At 41.6% G+C, this 22071-nt stretch overlaps 1 protein-coding gene across 1 annotated transcript in view; it reads right to left on the reverse strand.

The window, feature by feature from the left end:
* HIPK2 (homeodomain interacting protein kinase 2) overlaps positions 1–22071 on the reverse strand; it is a 158060-nt gene that overhangs the window by 80578 nt on the left and 55411 nt on the right. The window contains 1 exon segment of the mRNA XM_033162035.1: positions 20071–21163. Coding sequence (XP_033017926.1) covers positions 20071–21163 — 1093 coding nt within the window.

Here is a 22071-nt window from a genome sequence, read left to right on the forward strand (position 1 = left end):
CCCCCCCCACCCCGAAGCGCTCCTTCTGCTCGAGTGGCTGCTGGGTAGCTCAATTTCCTGGAAAGCACCACGTTTTTTGCTTAATAGGAAATCTTGTTGGGAAAGTTTAGTTCATGTTTGCCCTTCTCCTTTCCACAACCAGACCTCCACCTCAGTTCAGGAAATTCACCTTCCTGTGGCACGTCTCCTCACACAGCTGCCAGTGTCTAGTCTCAGAATTAGGTTCCTGTTTTCATTCTCTTGCTTAAAAAAACAAAACAAAAAACAAAAACCATTCATTCTCCGAATCGTTGTCATTTTACAGTGAGTTAAGGCAGGCACAGAAAAGTCCCCTCAGAATACCAGAAAGTTCACAGCCACAAAAAAACAAAACACCACCACATACATACGCGCACACTTGGCAGGTTTCTGTACACATTCAACTGATGCATCTGTGTGCAGTGGTTGGAATCACACGTCATTTATGCAAGCCTATTGAAGGAGAGTCTGATAATGCTCTCTCCGCCTGTCTGTCTGTCTGTCTGCCTCCCTCCCTTCTTCACAGAGTTGCTGTCAGGCCATGTTTGTTTCATTCGATAAGCACTGCCTTCCCAGAGCCACTTGAAGGAAGTTATTAGGCCTGCTTTGGTAAGGGGGAAATCTCATTACGGTCACAAAAGGAGAATTCTGAGGTGCTCCTACCTAATTTCCTTATAATTCTCTCTGTTTTACTGTAAACAATACACAATGCTGCCTTTCAGGTTTCATGGCATGGTATCACCAATTTTGTGAAAAGCCATTATCCCTTTAACCTGGCAAATTATGGACAGTCTGGGTATCAAGGCACTTACTATACCACCAGTGGAATCATGAATCTCTGCTCACCGCTTTTAAGGCAATGTAATGATTAACCATAGAGCTGAAAAACAGATCAGTATGTCTGGTCATTGTAATCTCTTCCTAGTTTACTTGGCAGTTTTGTTTTTCTGTCAATGTGTGTATGTATGTATGTAAAAATAACACGATTCATTATAGCTCTACAAAAAAAGGGCATGTTTTTAAATTTCCTGGCTATTTCTAGAAAACAAGTACTGTAGCGTTTTGTTTTGTTTTTGAAAGATTATTTACTGTAACTCTGTGTTCCTTCTGGGAACTTGCCCTCTTTCCAAAATTCAGTTTTTTTGAAGCAGAAGAGAGCTCAATTTTAATGTTTGTATATTCTGCCTTCACACAAACAAAGCAGGCAACTCTGCAGCACAGAATGTTTTTTTTTTCTCCTCCTCTCTTTTAATGGACAAAAGTTCTTGAAAAAGTCAGCGGCCTATAAAAATTATGAACGGGTGGCAACCCTACCCTTGATGAACCCTAGCTCTTAGCAAACCCATTCAGGTTATGTGCTTCTCCCAAAACAAACAGATTTCAGCCATTTCTCATCATTGCCTTGCACCATGGGGAATCCCTGCTTAATTCATCCTTTTCTGTTTTATTTTGTTACTGCTCCTGTCACAGTAATAATGAGCTGGTATTTCCCACATCCTGCTCTTGCTATGCATTCTGCCTCTCTTACGGTAGGTAATCACAGCTTGCAATCTTTTTATTTAACAAGTCTGCTTTCCAGTACGTACTTTAGAAGCACATCAGGCCCTGTGTTTCGATATAATGGTACACAGCATTTGCTTTTGCCCTTTTCCTTTTTCTTTTAAAGGTTACAAGCTCGTCCGTTTTCCTTGCCCTGCACTGGCAAGTTGAGAAATCATCACGCTTGTATCCCAGGCATCTCCTGTGTCATGTTTAGATTATGAAAAGGGGAGTATTTAGAAGCAATTGGCTCTGGGGACTGCTAATGGAACACAGAACCATTCCCACCCCCCCACATCACTGGTCAGCAGCAAACAAAGCACCATTGTCATCTGATGCCTGCCAGCAACAGGGCTCCTAACTAGCCTGGTTTTGCTTAGTCTCATGATACGAGTTGGTGGTTTTGCCTCCCTCTTGAAGTTCCAGCTCCCGGAATCTTGTGACTATATATGAATCTGAAGTTTAAAAATAAAGTTTCCACCCGCAAAAGTGGGGTAGGGGGAGAGAGCTGTGTTTCTGTGTAAAGCTCGCAGGGGGGGGGGGGATAAATAATGATACCCCAAAACATCAGTTGTCACCACCCACAGCTGACTTGTTGACATTATGGCTTTCATCACACAAAACTCAGCACTTATGAATCTTCAAATGATTGGTCAGCTGCAAAGAAGAAGGGCCTCATGAGGAGAAATCATTCAAGAGTAGTCTGGACCTAAACTCTTATGCCACATGCCCCCAAAGCTTGCCGACCCCTGAACTAAGTAGTCTGTCCTCACACTAACAACATCTAAAAACATTCTAACAAGGCATCCCCCAAAAGCAAAAATAGGGGTTTTTCCAGCGACAGCTACATGCCAGGAAATGGGATCTGTCTCTTATAGAGAGGGTCACAGTTACTGCATCCGTGTAGGGGCACACACACAATCTGAATACTAAACTTGCTCAAGTCAGAGGTTCAGAATCAGCTTGGACTTCACTCCTGACAAGTGCTGAAAAAGTGAGCGCATCCTTTTGCGCTGCTCTCCATACTTCTTCTACTCCATCAAACCATTTCGTTGTTCTAGAACACCTTCCTCCACATGCCATCAAGCCATTTTGTTCTCCTCCTTTGAATTATCAAATTGGCAACTTTGTTTCTGGATGGTAAGGAAAGTTACATGCTGCTACTAATTAACTCACCACCACCCCCAACCCGCCTTTAGCTTTGCTGCTGGGTAGAAAGCATGTCCATTTGGTGTTCAGAACAGCTAACACACTGTTTTTCAACCTTTTTTGGGCAAAGGCACACTTGTTTCATGAAAAAAATCAGGAGGCACACCACCATTAGAAAATGTTAAAAAATTTAACTCTGTGCCTATATTGACTATATATAAAGTAATTTTTCAATTTTTCCCACGGCACACCAGGCAACATCTCGCGGCACACTAGTGTGCCACGGAACAGTGGTTGAAAAACACTGAGCTAACACACTGCTTTCCTGCACCAATCTGACATGCATTGCTGTTTGTTTTTTTTCTGGGACTTTATCCAATGTCCTCAATATTATAGTGGTCATCTGGGGCTGCCCATGAAGCCTAGGGACATAGTGGAGAATTGACCCACATTTCTGATGAATGGGCAATTTGCAAATGCTACTCGTCCAGCACAAAAACCTGCTCCCCTCTCTTGGGTGTGTATCATAAGTGAATGACCATTTCATTGCACATGAAATAAAATCTGCTCCTTCTCCTTCCTACAACATATACACACAGCCGATTACTAGAGCACTCTCAAAGAATGATTTCCCTCATGAAAGAATGGTTCTTGCAATATAATTTCCCATGATGGCTCTGCAGCAGTAAGCTTCCTCCTCTGCATAAGAACAGCACAAGTAGGTAAGTTCATCAGCTTGATAGTTTGCATACAACCTTCAATTTGTAGGAGTGCCAAAACCCTTGCTACTGCTTTGCACCACTATAGATATTGACAAGACAGTATCCAAGCAATGGCTTGTAAAGCTTGGGGAAGAGCCTTTGTCATGCACAGAATGCAGTTGTATGGCAATACATTCGTAAGTTGAACCCTGATTCTTCAGGGTTCCTGATTGCACAAAGAAATCCTTACGTGGGCAGAACTGGGCAAACATAAATTCTGTCCTGACCTTCAGTTGAACACATAGATGTCATGAGTGCGGGTCAAGACATGCAATCTGCAACTCCCATCGTCCTGCATATGTTCACTCAATGCTGCATTTCATCTGAAAAAGGCTACTGTGAAGCACACTTATGATCCACAAACTGCTCCATCCCTGTGCATTTGGACTGGAATAGCAAGCATACTGAAGGTATACACAACTCATCATAGCTACTGAACATAAGAACGGCCTTGCTGAACCCTAACTTTAAAGGTCAATCAACTTTACCATTCTGTCTCCAACAATGGCTACCCAGATGCAAAGGAAGAGGATGACTGTTCTCTGTTGTTTGCCCCATGAATCTACTGCATATTGTTCTTGAACATGGAGTCTCTTTTTAGCTCCTGGGGCTAATAGCCATCAGAATCTCCCATGAATTCAACCAACTCTTATTTTGGATTTCCCTGCATTAGCTCCCTGAACCTGATCACTTGAAGGTGCTGTAGTGCAGTGTTTTTCAACCACTGTTCCGCGGCACACTAGTGTGCCGCGAGATGTTGCCTGGTGTGCCGTGGGAAATTACTTTATATATAGTCAATATAGGCACAGAGTTAAATTTTTTAACATTTTCTAATGGTGGTGTGCCTCGTGATTTTTTCATGAAACAAGTGTGCCTTTGCCCAAAAAAGGTTGAAAAACACTGCTGTAGTGTAAAACTCATGCCACACCTAGGATTAATCCTTCTACACACCACTGTAAACTTTCAATTGTACAGGAGCCAAGGCGTTCGAGATCCAAGGTACGACTGTGCAAGTTTGCAGTGGTGTGCAGAAGAATTAATCCTAGTGAGTGTTCCCGGTTTTCAAACATTCTTTTGGAAGCCGGACGTCCGACAGGGCTTCTGCAGCTTCCAATTGACTGCAGGAGCTTCCTGCAGCCAGTCAGAAGCCGCACTTTGGTTTCCGAATGTTTTGGAAGCCGAACAGATTCCGTTCGACTTCCAAGGTACGACTGTATACAGAATTTTTTTATAACCTACCTAGTGAAGCTCTGTAAACCTTATATAAAAAAGCAAAAGGTTTGTGCGTCAGACAATGAAATCAAACAACACATTCAATTGTACTAATATGATTTATGACCCTTCCTCTTCTCCCAAGACGACAAACCGTGCTGGCTTTGTACAGTTCTTATAGCTGTATGGATTCCTGATAAAACTATTCAGCTTGCAGAGACAAAGAATAACAGAGCATTTTTTTAAAAAAAAGTTTATTACAATAGTACTTGAACTTTACACACACACACACACACACACAGCGGGGGGTTATCATAAACTGAAAGCATCATATGGTTGTATGCTGACTTGATATTTGTTATTGCAAAACATTAAAACATAGCCTATTTTCCCATATAACTACCTGGCTGATTAACCTGTATTCTCTTACAATACATTCATTTAATCATTACCAGTAGGGACCATGTTTTTTCAGTCCACTGAATGGAAGATGGTACAGTACTTTCCCCCCAATTTACACCAGCAGTTATTTTTGCAGCTGTTAATAAATAAACTGCTACCTTCAAATTTCTGAAAGTATGTCTTTAAATATCAAAGCAAAGCAATCTTAGGTCCTTGAGATATATAATAACATAACATATTCCAAAAAGAGACAGTCCTGAATTATATGCATAAAAGCTACTCTGCTCCCCCCCCATCAACACTTATCTTGTCCTATTTTATATTTCAGATTCAGCTTATATGGTGTAAGATACAACTGACATTAAAAATTATAATAGTTTTCCTTTAGGTCAGCTGAAATCAGTCAGGATGCAATGTGGTTCCCTAGCCAAATCCAATAATCAATATTATTTTCTTGCCCAATGCCTCTCCCATTTTCTTACAAAAGAACTAGCCCTTTGTTCTTTTTTTAAAATTATATGGTCTAATTTGCTTATAATTCCTTTATATTTATTAAACATAAATACCATGTTGCATTTATTTTATTTTTTTAATATTTTATTCTTCCTTATCAAAGAAGCAATTGTGTCCCTAATTTGACAAAGAAAGCACTGAAACAAAAGAGACCTTGTTCCCCCATAAACCCTGTAGCTTCTTCAAAGGTTAATATATTTTGCCAATATATTGTCTAATCCTGCATTTTTCCATTCTAGGAAATCTCTGGTTATGCCCAACCCATTATTTAAACATTCAACAGAAAACAGTGAAGTTAAAGGTGATAAAATCTGGACATACTTTATTAATAGAAACTCATTTTGATAACTAACATTCCCCCCACCTGTGATATATAAACAACCATGTCTATGATTCCAAATCCAATTTCCTTATATAGTTTCTCATTATTAATTGTTATTATTTCAGTTAAATTATTCATTATCCAGACCCCTAAGTATCTCACAGTGCTTTTGTTTTGTTCGTGGAATCTTTGTTATGTATACAAGTTACAAGTTATTTAATAATAATAATAATAATAATAATAATAATAATAATAAATTGAATTTATATACTGCCCTATACCTGGAGGTCTCAGGGAGGTTCACAGAATATCAAGGCGGTTAACAGAATATATCGCTTGTGAAGTTGTTCCCTAGCCATTCAGATTTATTTATATCCCAAAATATGCCCATATTCAGTCATTATATATATATATATATATATATATATATATATATATATATATATATAGGAACTTCATGGATGAGAGATCAATACTATATCATTATTATACAATAATATTTTCGTATGCAGTACCCATACTGTGTTCTTTGAGTATTAACCTTTCCTCTTATAGGTCTAGCTAAAGATTCTATAGTATGGCCAACAAAAGAAGTGCTAAAAGGGCCATCCCTGTCTAATCCCGCTAGTCAAACAGAACCTATCTTCTAACTGTCTGCTTGCCAATATGTGCATTGTAGGCAATGAATATAGAAGCTTGATCCGGCTTTTAAATTTGCCCTCCATATTAAAATATTCTGTTTTAAATAGATGTACCTATTCAACCCTGTCAAATGCTTTTGGGATATGTCAGTCAATAAGAGCATGAGACTCTTATTCCCAGGGTTGTGGGTTTGAGCTCCACATTGGGCAAAAAAGATTCCTAAATTTCAGGGGGTTGAACTAGTGGTCCTTTCCAACTTTACAATTCTATGATGCTACGATCCAGAAATAACAATGCACATGGTACCGTGTTTCTCCTAAAATAAGACACCGTCTTATATTTTTTTCGCTCAACAAAACACAGTATGGCTTATTTTCAGGGGATGTCTTATTTTAACCGTGTCGCATCGGCACGCTGCATAGCCACGCCTCTCCAGGCTGTTTTAATGGGAGGTACCACGTCACTATGGCTTATTTTCGGGGTATGGCTTATTTTTGGGGAACGGCTTATATTTCGCAAATGCATAGAAATCCTGCTATGGCTTATTTTATGGCTATGTCTTATTTTAGGAGAAACAGGGTAGCTTACTTTCACTGATTTCATGTTTTATATCAATTAATCTCTTTGTATTTTCAGACATTTTTCTCTCCTTTATAAATCTCATTTAATCTATATCCACATATTCCCCAGTGATACTGTTAAGTCTTTTAGCGATTATTTAAGTCATTGGGATAATTTCTTTAAACAGATAGCATCATGAACAAAATAAAATAAAAAATTCCTTCCAGTAGCACCTTAGAGACCAACTAAGTTTGTTCTTGGTATGAGCTTTCGTGTATCTGAAGAAGTGTGCATGCACACGAAAGCTCATACCAAGAACAAACTTAGTTGGTCTCTAAGGTGCCACTGGAAGGAATTTTTTATTTTATTTTGTTTTGACTATGGCAGACCAACACGGCTACCTACCTGTAACTAGCATCATGAACAATAACAGTTGTTCTATTTCATTAAGAAATACCTTATAAAATTATCCAAGAAGTCCATCTGTTCCTGGTGGTTTCCCATCTTTTGAATTCCTAATTGTTATTCTTAACTCATCGAGCATTATTGGTACTTACAATTTCTCCAAATCTGATTTACTAAATTTGGGAATATTCAAGTTATTTAGAAATCCATTTATCAGAGTCAGAGCAATTTTTTTTTAAATCCAAATGATTTCTTAAAAGTAAATCTGTTATACTGGATGTTTTGAAAGAGTGCATGATCCTGTATTTTCCAGACTTCTAAAGAAAGAAAAAGTGACTGACATGCAGCTGATTTGCTTGAAAATGTGTCATTAGCTTCTTTTCTAAATGCAACATTAAAATTTTTAAGTCAGTGCCAGAATCCAGATGTTCCCAATTCATTTATTTCAATTTTGCTTCCCTGGGACTGTATTTTGTACTAAGGGCATGCGATATAAATAATATAAAGAAAGAAATAATCATCCATTGTCATATGGAAACCAGAGCTCTGTTGCACAGATACCCCACGGCTTTCTCCAGTGCTCGAGTTACCCTTTACCTACCATTTTTAGAAAGGCATGGGGAAAGTGCATGATTTGGCTAAATTCAGTAAGTCAGGGGGTGACATAATTTGAGTACCAATGTCACTGCGATTCTAGGCAAGTGCCATGGAATCCAAACTTTGCCCCAGATCCGCAGTGATTTGTACTTCCCAGAAATGTTTGTCTCTCAATCCTAGCCAAGATATGTAGATCAGAGATGCAGAACTGAATATACCCACCCTACTCAAGCATTTGACTCTCATTCAATGTAAACACGTACACAAATGTGTGCGCGCACAAAAACACAGTGTGACACAGACATAATACAGGGAGAAAAAAAGGCTTGTGAACAGAAGCCCTATCTGTTTTGCCATTCTGCAAACTAAACAAATATATAGACAATATATAAGCAGTCAGGGACTTTCCTTCTGCTATTGCGAAGGCAGCTGCATAACAAATGATATAAAAGTAAGAGTACTATTACTCTTTGGTGACTTCTCTTTTGGATATATTGTATTGATCTACAGACAGACGGTTTTGAAAAGTCATGTGGAGGGGAGCTACCTGAATTTTTGGTTTGACCCAAGGCTGCTAACGAATAAGGAGCATGCAGTGTGCACCCTGAAGCAGGAAGTAGGGGAAGCCAAGTGATTTTTGGTGGGCAAAATCTTGCAGCACAGCTTATGCCAGTTCCATAATCGTTGCCACCCATTATGTGTAAAGCAAAGAAGCCCAAGCAAATATTTACAACAACAAATATTTATAACAAGCAAATATTTATTTTTCTGTGAACCACCCTGAGACCTCTGGGTATAAGGTGGTATATAAATTCAATTCATTTCAATTCAGTTCAATAAATAATAACCTGGCCAGTGAAACTTTGCAATAGTGTGTGTGTGTGTGTGTGTGTGTGTGTGTTAGAAAAGTGAAATAAGACAACAAAATGCAGTCATACTAGTAAGATTTATGACCTGAGATAACAAACCCTGCTGATATGTGTGGACTGCGGGAGTAGCGATATGCATCCTCCTAGGCTGAAAATGGCATGTTAAACAATGTGTGAATGGTGATGCAAGTATCTATTTTGCACAGCACAATCATCATAAAGCCAATGTGTGCAGTCTTCTCTATCAGTGCATTAGAGGAAAACACAACAAACAACAGCAACAGTTCCATACCCTTAATAAGCACCAGGCGAGGCCATGATGTGTTAACACATGAATGTTCATCGATTTGATGTTTGCAGCGTCAAGTGATGATTTGTATATATGAATGGATCAAATACTACAGACTGAGCTTTCGTACCACCATGTCACCTTAAACACAGTGGGATGGACCAGGATGACACTGCTCTTCAATCAGATTCATACACATGGAAGGGAGTGAGTACAGGCTTGTTTCTCCCTGCCCCCCTTCTGCTGCTCCTGCCCCATTCCTGATGTCTTTGCAGGACTGTAATGCTTGTAAAATCCAAGGCATGTAGGCTGGGATCATGGAGTTAATTACTGGGTGTTATCTGGGAAATCAACTGTGCAAAATTGACCTGTGCACATTCACTTTTATGTACACAGCCCTTATTTGAAGATTACAATCCATGAGGACATCTGGGGAAATGGGAGGAAGGTTAGGGTGTAATGTGTTTATTCATCTTCCACTTTTCCAATGTGGATCGTGCCCAAATGGTTCCCAATATGCATCAAATAAATATCAAAATACAGGTAAAGGGCCCCTGGATGGTTAAGTCCAGTCAAAGGTGACTATGGGGTACGGTGCTCACCTCGTTTCAGGCCAAGGGTGCTGGCTTTTGTCCACAGACAGCTTTCCAGGTCATGTGGCTGGCATGACTAAACCGCTTGCGGCGCAATGGGACACCATGATGGAAGCCAGAGTGCACGGAAACGTCGTTTACCGTCCCGCCACAGCGGTACCTATTTATCTGCTTGCACTGGTGTGCTTTTGAATTGCTAGATTAGCAGAAGCTGGGACAGAGCAACAGGAGCAGACCCCATCGTGCAGATTTGAAGCACCAAACTTCTGATCAGCAAGCCCAAGAGGCTCAGTGGTTTAGACCACAGCACCACCGTGTTCCCTTTGCATCAAAATACAATACCATATTTAAGCGTAGTTACAAAAATGTCAACAAATTAAAACGAAACAAAATCAGCAATTCAAGAAGTACATTGCAACACAAATCCAATATTACAATGAAATCTAATCCACTAACCAAATCCCACTTAATTAATATATAACAACCTTATACAAAAAGAAAGATCAGCATTTTCAGTAAAAATGCTAATTCTGATAATGAATCAGAGTAAGTTATGAGGAGAGAAAGAGAAGAAGGTGGGGAAAAGGTCAGGCAAAGAAAATTAAGATTAGAAAAAGGGCAAAGAAACAGAAAACGCATGCTAGGTGGCTAGTGAGTGGAGGCATACTTTCATTCTGGCTCAGCACTTTTAATATGAAGACATCAAGAAGTGAGCAATCTAGTGATAAAATATACTTTTGGGACTCAGTCCTAAGGCACCTGATTGCTGAGAAATCATCATGCACCTATACCCTTTTTAAAATGTTTCTACCTCTTTTTATTTCCATAGTGCTTTCCTATGACCACAAAACTGAAATCAATTCTGCACAGGTTAACACAACAGATCCAACTGGGAGCCAGATGTCATGACTTTTAAAAAAATGCTTAAATTATGTTCTGTGCAAAGTGCTATGAGTATGGATACACTACATAAATAGCCAATGATGGTAATTCTAAATAATGCCACATTAAAGTTACCAATGAATGAGAAAATTTCTGGCCTCATTTGTATAAGAGTAAAATCTAGGACTAGCAGTGAATTTCTCCCCTGCCCACCTCAATTGGACATTATTTATTCCTAACCGAGATGGTTAAATAAATATTCAGGAATACTTTACTAGGTGGTAACATCATTCTGAATAGTATACATTTAGCCTGACAGAAAATATAACCAGTGTTCTGTTGGAAATAATAAACTATACATTTTAGTGACTAGGAGAAAGCATCTCTTAGGATTAAAAGTAAATAAATATAGAGGCTCAGTGTCATCAACATGTTCCTTTGTTGAAATAATGCTGTGCTTCATCACTCACTTCTGAGTTTTGTATAATGTGGGACTGTGTCAGTTTACCTTTCCATTTTTATTTGTCTCTGTTAATTTCACAGGGAAACACAGTGGAACACGACATTTTCTTCTTGGCTCAATCTTCTTAATCCCCCAGCAGCAAGGAGCTAACAGAACGGGGCAATCAAGAGGAATGGTGGGAGAGAGGGCTGTGTTGTGTGTGTGTGTGTGTTTGCTTAAAGATCCATTTTCCCTCAACAACAACAAAAAAACAAGATACAGTACAAATGCATAGGAGAGCAGTGAGACTTAAAAGTCTGGGGTGACTACGGTATATCTGAACATATTTATCCACTGTGTATACATTTATTATCTACCATTTACACTATTCTCACATCTGCACCTTCAACCGTGCCAGGTCCCACCACCCAGCTGGGTACCCTAATAAGCTTCACCCCCAAATTCACAGTTGATCTGCAATTTCCTGCTATCTTTCGGTTCCCGGTAGGGATGGGCAAATCTTACAATTTTCGGTTTTTCTTGGTTTCTCACTTTTCCAATCTTAAGTACATTTTGCACCAATTTGTTCTTTTAAAAAAAGTCCTCATGAAAATTCATCAGCATTTCGCATGAATTTCTCCTAACATATGTTTGTATTCATTTTTGCCTAATATACACATTTCTGCAAAGCACTGTTCCCTAACACAGTGTTAGAAACTGAGACAGGAAAGCTAGAAACTAAATGGCACCTTAAGCCGAGGTTATGGGTGCAACGACGGAATGTCCAGGCACACGTTTTTATAACAAGAATACAAAGCTGAAAATGAATGAACTGCAGTCAAAATATTATGTTCCTTTTTCACTTGGTCTAGTCCTTCCCCTGCATACACCCTCTTCTCCAGTCTTCAGAGAGTAGCTGGAAATGGGGAGGCAGAAAAAGTTCCTACTTTCCTTCCACTCTGCAATTTTAACCTGAAATTTTAGGCACTGTACTGCACCCAGAGCTCAGAAAATGCTCGCGCTAACGAAATTCCCTGTCACAAAATGCGCCTAGAACAATGGGAATTTTGAACACTAACCCGATGCACCTTTATATGTTGTTTTCAATAATATATGCACTTTCTGCACATTTTACTCTAGCATTTGCAGTTTTGTACATATGACTTGACTGGAAAACTGCATTGCAAACTTCAGAGTAGTGCAGGTTTCAAAGAACTGCTGTGGTTTAGTTCATTTGTTGTTTTTTTCCAGAAAGTGCGAATTAGGTAGGTTTGCCTTTAAACGTGAACTGAGTGGATTTTCTTCCCCCACCACTACTTCCTAGTAGCACTGAAATGTTTGTGGCTCACAGCACATTTCTATATATGTCTGCTCAGACACAAATCCCACTTAGCTAAGTGGGTATACAACTGCTGCCTTAATTAATGTCATCACCTCAGTATTGGCCTACAGTTAGCAACATGCAATTCAGTACATACTATATAGTTTCAGAGATTAGTTCTCCTTAAACTCTGTGGTGGAGACATTCTTTTTGAGTGTTTTACTTGCTGAAGATTTAGCCGCCGATCTCTTTCCTGACGGGGAAAGAAAAGATAAAAAGCGCAGGGGGGGGCACCTTAGAAACTAATTGGTTCACAGAGGCAGGCGCTCAAAGAGGCACAGCCTGCCTCTCCTGAAGCTCTTGTAACGTTTCATTTCATACAGCAGGTCATACACAATCATGTGTTTCTTTTCCCTTCACACTCTTGGCTTGTCATGTCAAGGCTTTTATTGATAGCTTCAGCAGAAGGGAGGCAGAGAGCGATTGGAAAGATTCTCCACATATCTGTATGTTATCTGGCTTTGTGAAAGGGCAGGTCAAGTGAGTAAGCTAAAAATGTAATAAAGCAAGGGAAGAAAGCAAAGGAAGACTACTGGGTTGCCTTCAATAATTTATGTTTCGCTTGCTTCTCTACAAACTGTTCAAACCACACGCCTCACCACCACCAAAGAAAACAGGTTTCTAAGTGGCTGACATGCCTAGCGAGACTAGAATTATCACAAGAGTTAAAGGGAAGTGTGTTCTAAGCCACACTGCTCTGGTACATTAAAATCGGAAACCTGAAAGAAAATGTGTGTAAAGAAAAAGATGGTTAAAACGTTTGATTGAGCCTTTTGATATCTACAGCCGTACCTTGGTTTTCAAACAGCTTAGTTCTCAAACGTTTTGGCTCCCAAACGTCGCAAACCCGGAAGTGACTGTTCCTGTTTGCGAACTATTTTTGGAAGCTGAACGTCTGACGGGGCTTCTGATTGCCTGCAGGAGCTTCCTGCAGCCAATCAGAAGCCACAGTTTGGTTTCTGAACGCTTTGGAAGTCGAACCGACTTCCGGAATGGATTCCATTCGACTTTCAAGTTATGACAGTATTAGGTGTTGTTGTTGTTTTGGTTTGGGCTATGTTCTTTTTTTTCCCAGTTGAAGACTGAGGCCTGTTCTCACAGCCCCTAACACTGCCATGCCCTGAGGTTGACTCTTGCAATGGATTTGCATCTTAAAGAGTAAACAGAAACAGTGGGTCCAAATCCCTACACATTAACTAGTTTCTTATTTGCTGCACCAACATCACAAGTGGTTGGTGAAAGGAACTGCAAATCCTGCAATACAGCCAAAAGCCACATCTAGAAACTGAGCTCTTTTCTAAAAAAATCCCTCAGCCCCTTGGCGTTTGACAAAACTGCTAATTTCTCCTCCTAGACAAGTGGGGAGCATGTAAAGGTGAGCATGTAAAGACAAGTGGATAAGAGTCTGGATTCATCAAACACCACTGCAGAGCTGACACAGGAGGCAATATAATCTGCATTTTAAAAAGCGTCTAGAACCGAAGCAATGGAAAGGGATAGTACTCAAGTGTACTTCCTTGCTAAAAACTAATTATGAGCTGACACACTTTTCAAAAAGTCCTCAAGCATTCTTGCAGTAAGCTCCCTAAATAAATTAAGAATTAAACCTTTTCCAGTGAAAGGTTGCTTATCTTCTGTAATACAATTCATGTAGAGTCCAGAATTTGGACTACTAAAAATACAGTCTCTTTGAAAACAAGTTTCCAGGTATCATTGGTGTGAACATATAGGCATTTATCAGGCATTTATCTGCCTGAACATGTATTCGCGGGGGGGGGGGGGAGCATGTGCACACACACAAGGTCTGCTCCCACCATCCCAGTGCATATCACTCTGCCCACTATACAGACGAGTCTGAGGTCTCCAACTTTTTTGGCTATGTAGGGTTTAAAGCTGGGTAGCCACGCTCTATGTCCAACGCCCAAACCACGACACCACACTGCCCCCTGGGCAATCTCCTATCATGGCAGCGCTTAAGCTGAGCACACTCCATTCATTTCTATGGGACTTTGAGCTGCGCCCCACTGCAGTGAATGGGGTGGTTGAGTCTGAAACCACAGGGTCTTCTGGGTGGCACTCGGTACCTGTCAGCTTCTCCTTCCCAGTTGGCTGCCATTAAGCCTCTGCCAGCCCGTCTGTGGTTAATTTGGAACATCACAAGTGCAGTGAGAGCAGGAAATGTGGCAGAAACTTACAGGTGCTAAATCATGGACTGAACAGTTCCCGAAACCTGAACCTTTCTATTTTTTAAGTATTAATGAAGCTCTTGTTCAGGCCATTTACCTGCACTTGTTCAGACTCCTCCATTTACAACCCAGCTCCACTCATTTGGCAAGGTGTAGTGCCATGAGCCCACAAATATACTACATATTTTCTACCACAGCCGAACGCTCTGTAGCCTCTTGACCTCCAAATATAGAGAAAATGCCTTTTTACATACAGCCAAGGGTCTTGTTAGGGGGTGGCCCAGAGGCTCCAAACCCCTAGCCTCCTACCCCATCCCCCCCTTAAAAAACAAACAATAATGTGTTTTTACTTTATTTATTGGGTGACCTGGAACACTACAGAGTTTGAGACTCCATCTTCGAGCCCTAGTCCCCCCTAAGAATTACCGGTAAACACAGGTCTTAAAAGAGAATTGAAAGTACAGATTGGCAGTATGCTAGCTATGCACTACAGTGAAAAGGAGAAAGGAAGCATCACCTCCTTCCCACAATCAGAGATGGCTTTCCACTGTAGCATCTTGAAATAGTCGCTGCAGGAAGCTGATTGCAGAACACGTACATTTTTGTTTCTTTCTCTTTTTTGGCTCCAGACCCCCCCCCTTTTTTAAAATAGCAACAACTGAACTTTCTAATGCTTTAAGTGGGGGGGGATGTCTAAGGCCAGCCCTGCTCCCTTTTTACACACTGAGGCTAAAATAAATTAAGGTGTATGCTTTGAGGATCACATGGCAAGAGAGATGAATGGATTGAAGTGGGAAAGGAAGGAGCAGGAGTCCCAGTTTCAGTAGGAACATTCTTGAATATGCATTTGCTCTGAAGCTTGAAAGGTACCGCACCTGCTTCACTGGAAAATCACCAAGAAACATAAAGAGCTTATGGTGCTTTCAGGAAGACATTGATGCCTGGGGGGTGGGGAATGCATGCATCCTGCTTGCTTTCTTGCTATTTCATTTGTTGAGGCAGAAGGAAGGAAGGAAGGAAGAAAGGAAGGAAGGAAGGAAGGAAGGAAGGAAAAGACTTTTGTCTAGAAGTTCATTATCTCCTGCTGCTTATTTTCTCACCTGAACTCATAATTCTTTAATTCTATGGGTTTTTAGATGCGGGTGGCACTGTGGGTTAAACCACAGAGCCTAGGGCTTGCTGGTCAGAAGGTTGGTGGTTCGAATCCCCGTGACGGGGTGAGCTCCCGTTGCTTGGTCCCTGCTCCTGCTCACCTAGCAGTTCGAAAGCACGTCAAAAGTACAAGTAGATAAATAGGTACCGCTCCGGCGGGAAGGTAAACACCGTTTCTGTGCGCTGCTCTGGTTCGCCAGAAGCGGCTTGCAAAACATTGCTTGCAAAAATGTGTCTATTGTATTGGGACAAATGGGCTCTGAAACATTAATTTTCATGAGGACCCAACAACAAAAACAAACAAAGCTGATGGAGAAGCGGGGCAAACTGAATTTAAGACTGGAAAAGCAAGAAACGGAGAGAGTGACAGGTTCGCCCATCCATACAGGTGAAGCAATCTTTGTGTTTCACTGAATTAATACAATACGCTCATTAGGAAGTGGCTTCTCTGCCTGTCCCCAAGGGCTTTTGGCTGAAAATAACAATATGCTGTGGTCAAACTGTTTGGACTGAGACACACAAAAGAAACTGGGACATTTGAGGCAATGCTTACATTCTGCAACCAAGAACCTATCTGCAAAGTCAGTATACCCATCTGGTTGCAATAAGATGCTGGTTTTATAAAAGGGATTATGGAAATGCTTTCCATGGAAGAACTCTGCATGACCTTGACTTCATATTCGTAAGTTCAATAACAAAATCAGGGAAGCAGACAGGCTTTTTCTAAAATAAACCGCTTGAGCAAACTAAGCACCACAAGGTCACACGAGGAACACACGGAGTTGCCTTATACCAGGTCAGACTATTTGTCCATCTATCTAGCCCTGGGATGCTAGACTGGCAACAGAGCCTCAGGATGGAGGTATTTCCTATCTCACCTCCTACTGATCCTTTTTAAATCAGATGGATGGAACCCAGTGTCTTCTGCATGCAAATGTTGCACTTAGTCTCTGAGGTATGGTCCTTCCACAGCATTATGCTTCAATCCCAGTCACTGCTGTGTAAATGGCTCCACTAGCCCATGTAACTGAGAATTGCAGAAAATACCACCCATCCATCTGAGGTTTTAGGGAGAAGTATTTCTGTCAGAAGGTACTGCAGGTTTATACCCTGCTACTCAACAGAGTGAGCCACTGGAACTGCAAGCTGAGGATGTTCCCTGGGTTGTGAAGTGTTCCTGCAGTCAGTGGCGGACTTTGGGGTGTCAGATTTCAGTGGTACCTTGTGCTACACCAAATTTCGGCACCCCTGCCTCTTGCCTTCCATTGTACATAACAGTTGCAGCGCTCCCAAGGCTCCGTGCCCATGTGCAACTGAATTGGTCACGCTCCCCTAAATCTGTGTCTGCTCCCCTAAATCTAAACCTGCCCCACCCTGCTTAGTCACTGGTTCCCTCTGTCCTGGGAGTAGTGTAAAGGTTTCTAGATCAAGCATACCCACTGTGGCTCCTGAGCACAGGCTCTTGGTTCCACCAAGCTTTCAATCCACAACTGCCTAGCTTAGCACCGACATTTTCCCAATCCCTGCTACCAAAGATCATTTAACTCAGGGGTAGGGAACCAAGAGAGATCCTTAGGCTGTGTACGCACTCCCTTTTATTCTGCATTCAGTATACTTGCATTGCTGGTTTGGGAAGTATACATAAGATGTTGATCACAATCCATATCCTGTATCTATCCTGTTGTTTCTTGAGAAATACTGCATTTTGATGCATTCTCCCCCCCAAAAAGCTTCGATCCAAACTGAGAAAAAGAACCACCTCAACTGCACATTAAGCTGGCAATGCGTACACAGCCTTAGCCTGTCACAAGCACAGCACAAAAATGTGAATGGCTAATTTTAAGCAAATCCTGGTGCAGTTCCTTACAGGCAAGCTACACGTTTTGAGTACAGTAACTTGAGAGGGCAAAAAGTTCACGTTCATAACATGCCACGTAGTACAGGGACATTTGAGTCGTGACCCTTTCCCTTGGCAGTGGCCAAACAGTGACAGAGGAGGTGGCAGGGAAAGCTTGTTCCTACACCACCAGATGATTGCCCTGCCTTGTCCTCCCTGCTCTAATTACACCATCTTGACGGCCAGAATGAGGGCTAGCAATGAGGCATCAAGCATTCATGCCACAGTGGTAGCGCCTGTTAATTAAAATACTTAGGGTGAATGCTAAGGCTCATTGAATGCCAGCCAGCCTCTCTATTGGTGGGAACAAACTTCAAGCGATGCAAAGAGTCTGTCTGCGATGGTTAATATTCAATGGTCCTTCCTCACCGCCAAGCAAACTACATGCGGTATTGATATTGAAGCTGCAGAGACAAATCCATCCTTGCAAGTTCATGCCTTTTGCCACTTCAGAAGCAAGGTTACCATTTTCTCCAAGACTCTGTCAAGCAGGGATTTAACTATCTCAAGCTACAACATTCATATTTGTGTGTGTGTGTGTGTGTGTGAACGGCCATTCTCTCATCTAACAGGATTGGTTGTTGGGATGTTTCATTTTTTTAATCACAGTCATTTGCAGTTTATGTTTTCCTAATACTACCCCATCCATCTTCCTAATGGCCTGGCAACAAAAACCAGTGTAAAACAAATTATTTTGTTTTCAATTTTTTTCAGTGTTGCAAATTGCCTCTCGCCTAAAGGTATCCATCTCTGGCAGAGAATGGAGCTTTGTTTCACCAGAACCCCCTTACACTCCCCTCCACTGCCACCCTCAGAGGCAGTAATATTAATTTTCCTCATGACTTTGTCAGAAACCCCCTACTGTGGGAACTCACCCTAGCTCTTTTTCTTCTTCCCCATAAAGGGAGAAGGATTAGTTAAACTGAGTCTGATGATCTGAAAACTGGCTGCCTTCACACATCATTTCAAAATCCAAGACACAGTAACCAGTAGGCATTTCTTAGACACATTGCAAAACACTCCCTTCCTCTCAGAAAACCAAACACTTCCACCCTTTTCATTTCTGTTGCCTATGGATGCCCATCCCAGGTCTACATGGATACCTGGGTTGGCTCTGCAGCATCACAGGTAATGCAGTAGCAAAATGCTCCAATTATCGTGGATTCCCTCTCTCCCCCCATCCCATTCCATCCAGCAAGCAAATTAAAAGCCTTAAAGTTTTCGTGTATTTACAGCAAAAACATGTCTGCCCTAAAGGATAGGACTGTTGAATGTTTTATTTAATAAACCTTTTCTAAGAAAATAAAGCAGGGTTTTTGTTTTTTCCTTCTCAGAACAAAAGGACAGACAGATAAACATCAGCTGCTGCAATGCTACACTGTCAAACTTCCACATTCTGGAAATTAACTCATCTCCAGCCCTGATTAGGTTCCCCCCTCTAGTGTCTGAAATCTGCATTTTAAGAGACAAGGAGAAGCAGTGCTGCTGACAAAATGTGCTTGCAGTCCTCTGTGCATCCTGTAAAGGAGTCTTTCGTAAGTGCCAAATGTTACCTGCATTTTAACCTGTATAGGCAAAACATCTGTTGCATTTAACACACGAGCCACACTGGTAACTCGCACAGCGTATTTTGATCAAATCCATCAGCATAAGAAATCACGTCAATAAAGAATTATGTCGCTGATTACCTCCAACAGCATAACCATGTTAAATCTACTGCAGCAAAAATAACAAAAAGCCCTTGACGTGTACAATATTATCAAGGGAGGAGCCTGCAAAACTTCACGTGACAAGAAACATCTGGGCATTAGACAACAGGAAGGGGACATGCAGTGGGATCCAACCTTCTTATCATGTGCCTTATCCTAGGAGAGCATGCTAGACAACAGAGCTAATGGCCAGCTCTGACACACTATAGTGCCACCATGGCAGGTGGCAAGAAAGTGGTATTGCATCTACCAAGTCAGTGGTATCAGGTGACTCAAAGGGCCAATAGGTTTCCTCCTGATCTTGGGTCATAAGGGCGAGTTCATAGTAATCACAGCAAATGCCTTTATGGAATAGAATCACAGCCATACAATTGCAGAGTTGGAAGGGATCCCAAGGGCCATCTAGTCCAACCCCCTGCAATGCAGGAATCCTGCACACAGCCATCCCTGGCTGGGCTCAAACCACCAACCTTCTGGTTAACAGCCAGATGCACTGACCCATTGCGCCACAGGCTCCACTTATGTTTTTATTCGACTCAGGTCACTTACCTGTAGTATCTGGATTGAAGGTAAGTCGAGCACACAGCCTTTGACACATGACTCGCAGAACCAAAGTCTATGACCTTGACCCTGTATGGCTGCCGAGATGGATCCACCAGCATGATGTTCTCTGGCTTGAGGTCTGCATGAATCAAGCCCAGACTTTTCAATTTCATTAGGGCCGTGGCTACCTGCTGCAGAATTGGTCGGATGTATTTAAGGGGCAATGGGCTGAACTTGTTTTGCTTTAAGAAATCATAAAGGTTCTGTTCTAACATTTCAAAGACCAGGCAGGTGTGGTTCTTGTGCTGGAAACATTCATAGGCTCGGACAAAGTTGTAATCATCTGCGCTTTCAGTGCTTAACCGGGCCAGGATGCTCACTTCAATTTGACCTTGCCGGGCATAAGATGGATGGTTTTTAAGGATCTTGATGGCCACAATTTCATTGGTGCCACGTTTCCAGCATTTGACCACTTGCCCAAAGGTTCCGCGGCCAAGAAATTCCAATACTTCGTACGTGTTGGTCATGGAACAAAGCACTTCATGTTGCACCAGCTGGTAATCCCCTTCACTGTTGGAGCCACTGTTTTTGGATGTGGCCGTGGATGTGGTTGTGGTGGCTACCGTAGCCCCACTGGCATTGTTCTGAATCATTGGTGGGTGCTCTTCGATAATCTGCACGCTGCTTGTGTTCTCGATTTCCTCACTCTTGCGCTTAAGTCCACATTTTTGGTAGGTGTCCAAAAGGCTCACAGTGCTTCGCCGCATCAGGTTGTGTGGTCCACCTAACGCTTGCCCAGATACTGCAACCACACCAGAGGTGCTGTTGGCGGATGTCACCACAATGTGCCCCGTGCTGGCTGGGAAGATGATGGTCTGCTCGTAAGGGATGCTGGGGTTGGGGATCTGGAGAGAGGCGTTGATGGCGGCGGCGGCTTGAGAGGACTGCACGTTCTTGCTCTGACTGTAGACTTTGCTATGTGTGCCGTACCCAGTCATATCCCAGTTAGAACTTGGTTCCACTTTCAGTTTCTTCACGCTACAGAAGGCACTTGATTGAAGGGTGTGAGGGGAGAAAACTTGCACATGTGAGGCCATACCTGCACCGCAACACAAGAAGAAAACAAAAGTGTTAAAACAGTTAGCCGCAACAATACTTACAGGTCACTCTTACACCCATGGCATTCAAGAAAACATACAAGAGTTTTAAAACATCAAAAATTCAGTTTTTAATAACCTTTTTAAAAAGACCAGTCTTTTGAATGCAAAAACAACACAATGTTTAGCCAAAGTCCACAAATATATAAGCTTTTAATGGTGAGAGTCATTTAAGATCATTTATTTGTTTCATAAAAATTTATACCCTGCTTGACTGCAAAAAAAAATCTCAAAGCGGTTTACAAAAGTTTCTTACGACAAGTGTTCCAGAAAGTGGGTGACACAACTAAGACCCGTGGCATGTTATATTTGGCCCCAGGATGGGTTACAGCCATTTATAAATGCAATATTAAATTTAAAACGTATTACAGTCTAGAGAAAAAGGTGGGTCCTAACACACACACACACACACACACACTGCAGCAATGTGAAGAGAGGGGTTTAACTCTTTCTTCTTTGGGGCATTTCCAGGAAGTAAATCCCTCCCTCCCCCTGAAAACAGCCACTTGCCCCATTAGGGAAAACATGGGTTAGAAGGCATAGGTCAGGCAGCTGGTCTCATCATCCCAATTACATGAGAATTCAGGAGTCATACAACTGATGTAACTTGGTATTGGTTGACTTCACTCAAAGCTGTCGGAGCAGAATTGTCAATACTTAGCAGTCAGTAATTTGAAAAATATGGGTAAAGAAGAATATTAGTTACAGAAAACTGTGCTAGGTAAATTGCTAGGCCTGATGGGAATTGTAGTCCAAAATGTCTGGAGGACAGCAAGTTGCGGAAGGATGCCCTCTACTTTTAAATAAAAAGGTTAATGACCTCTTTTGATAATTCACTTGTGAGGCATAA

This window comes from Lacerta agilis, chromosome 10 (genome assembly GCF_009819535.1).
Source record: "Lacerta agilis isolate rLacAgi1 chromosome 10, rLacAgi1.pri, whole genome shotgun sequence".
NCBI lineage: Eukaryota > Metazoa > Chordata > Lepidosauria > Squamata > Lacertidae > Lacerta > Lacerta agilis.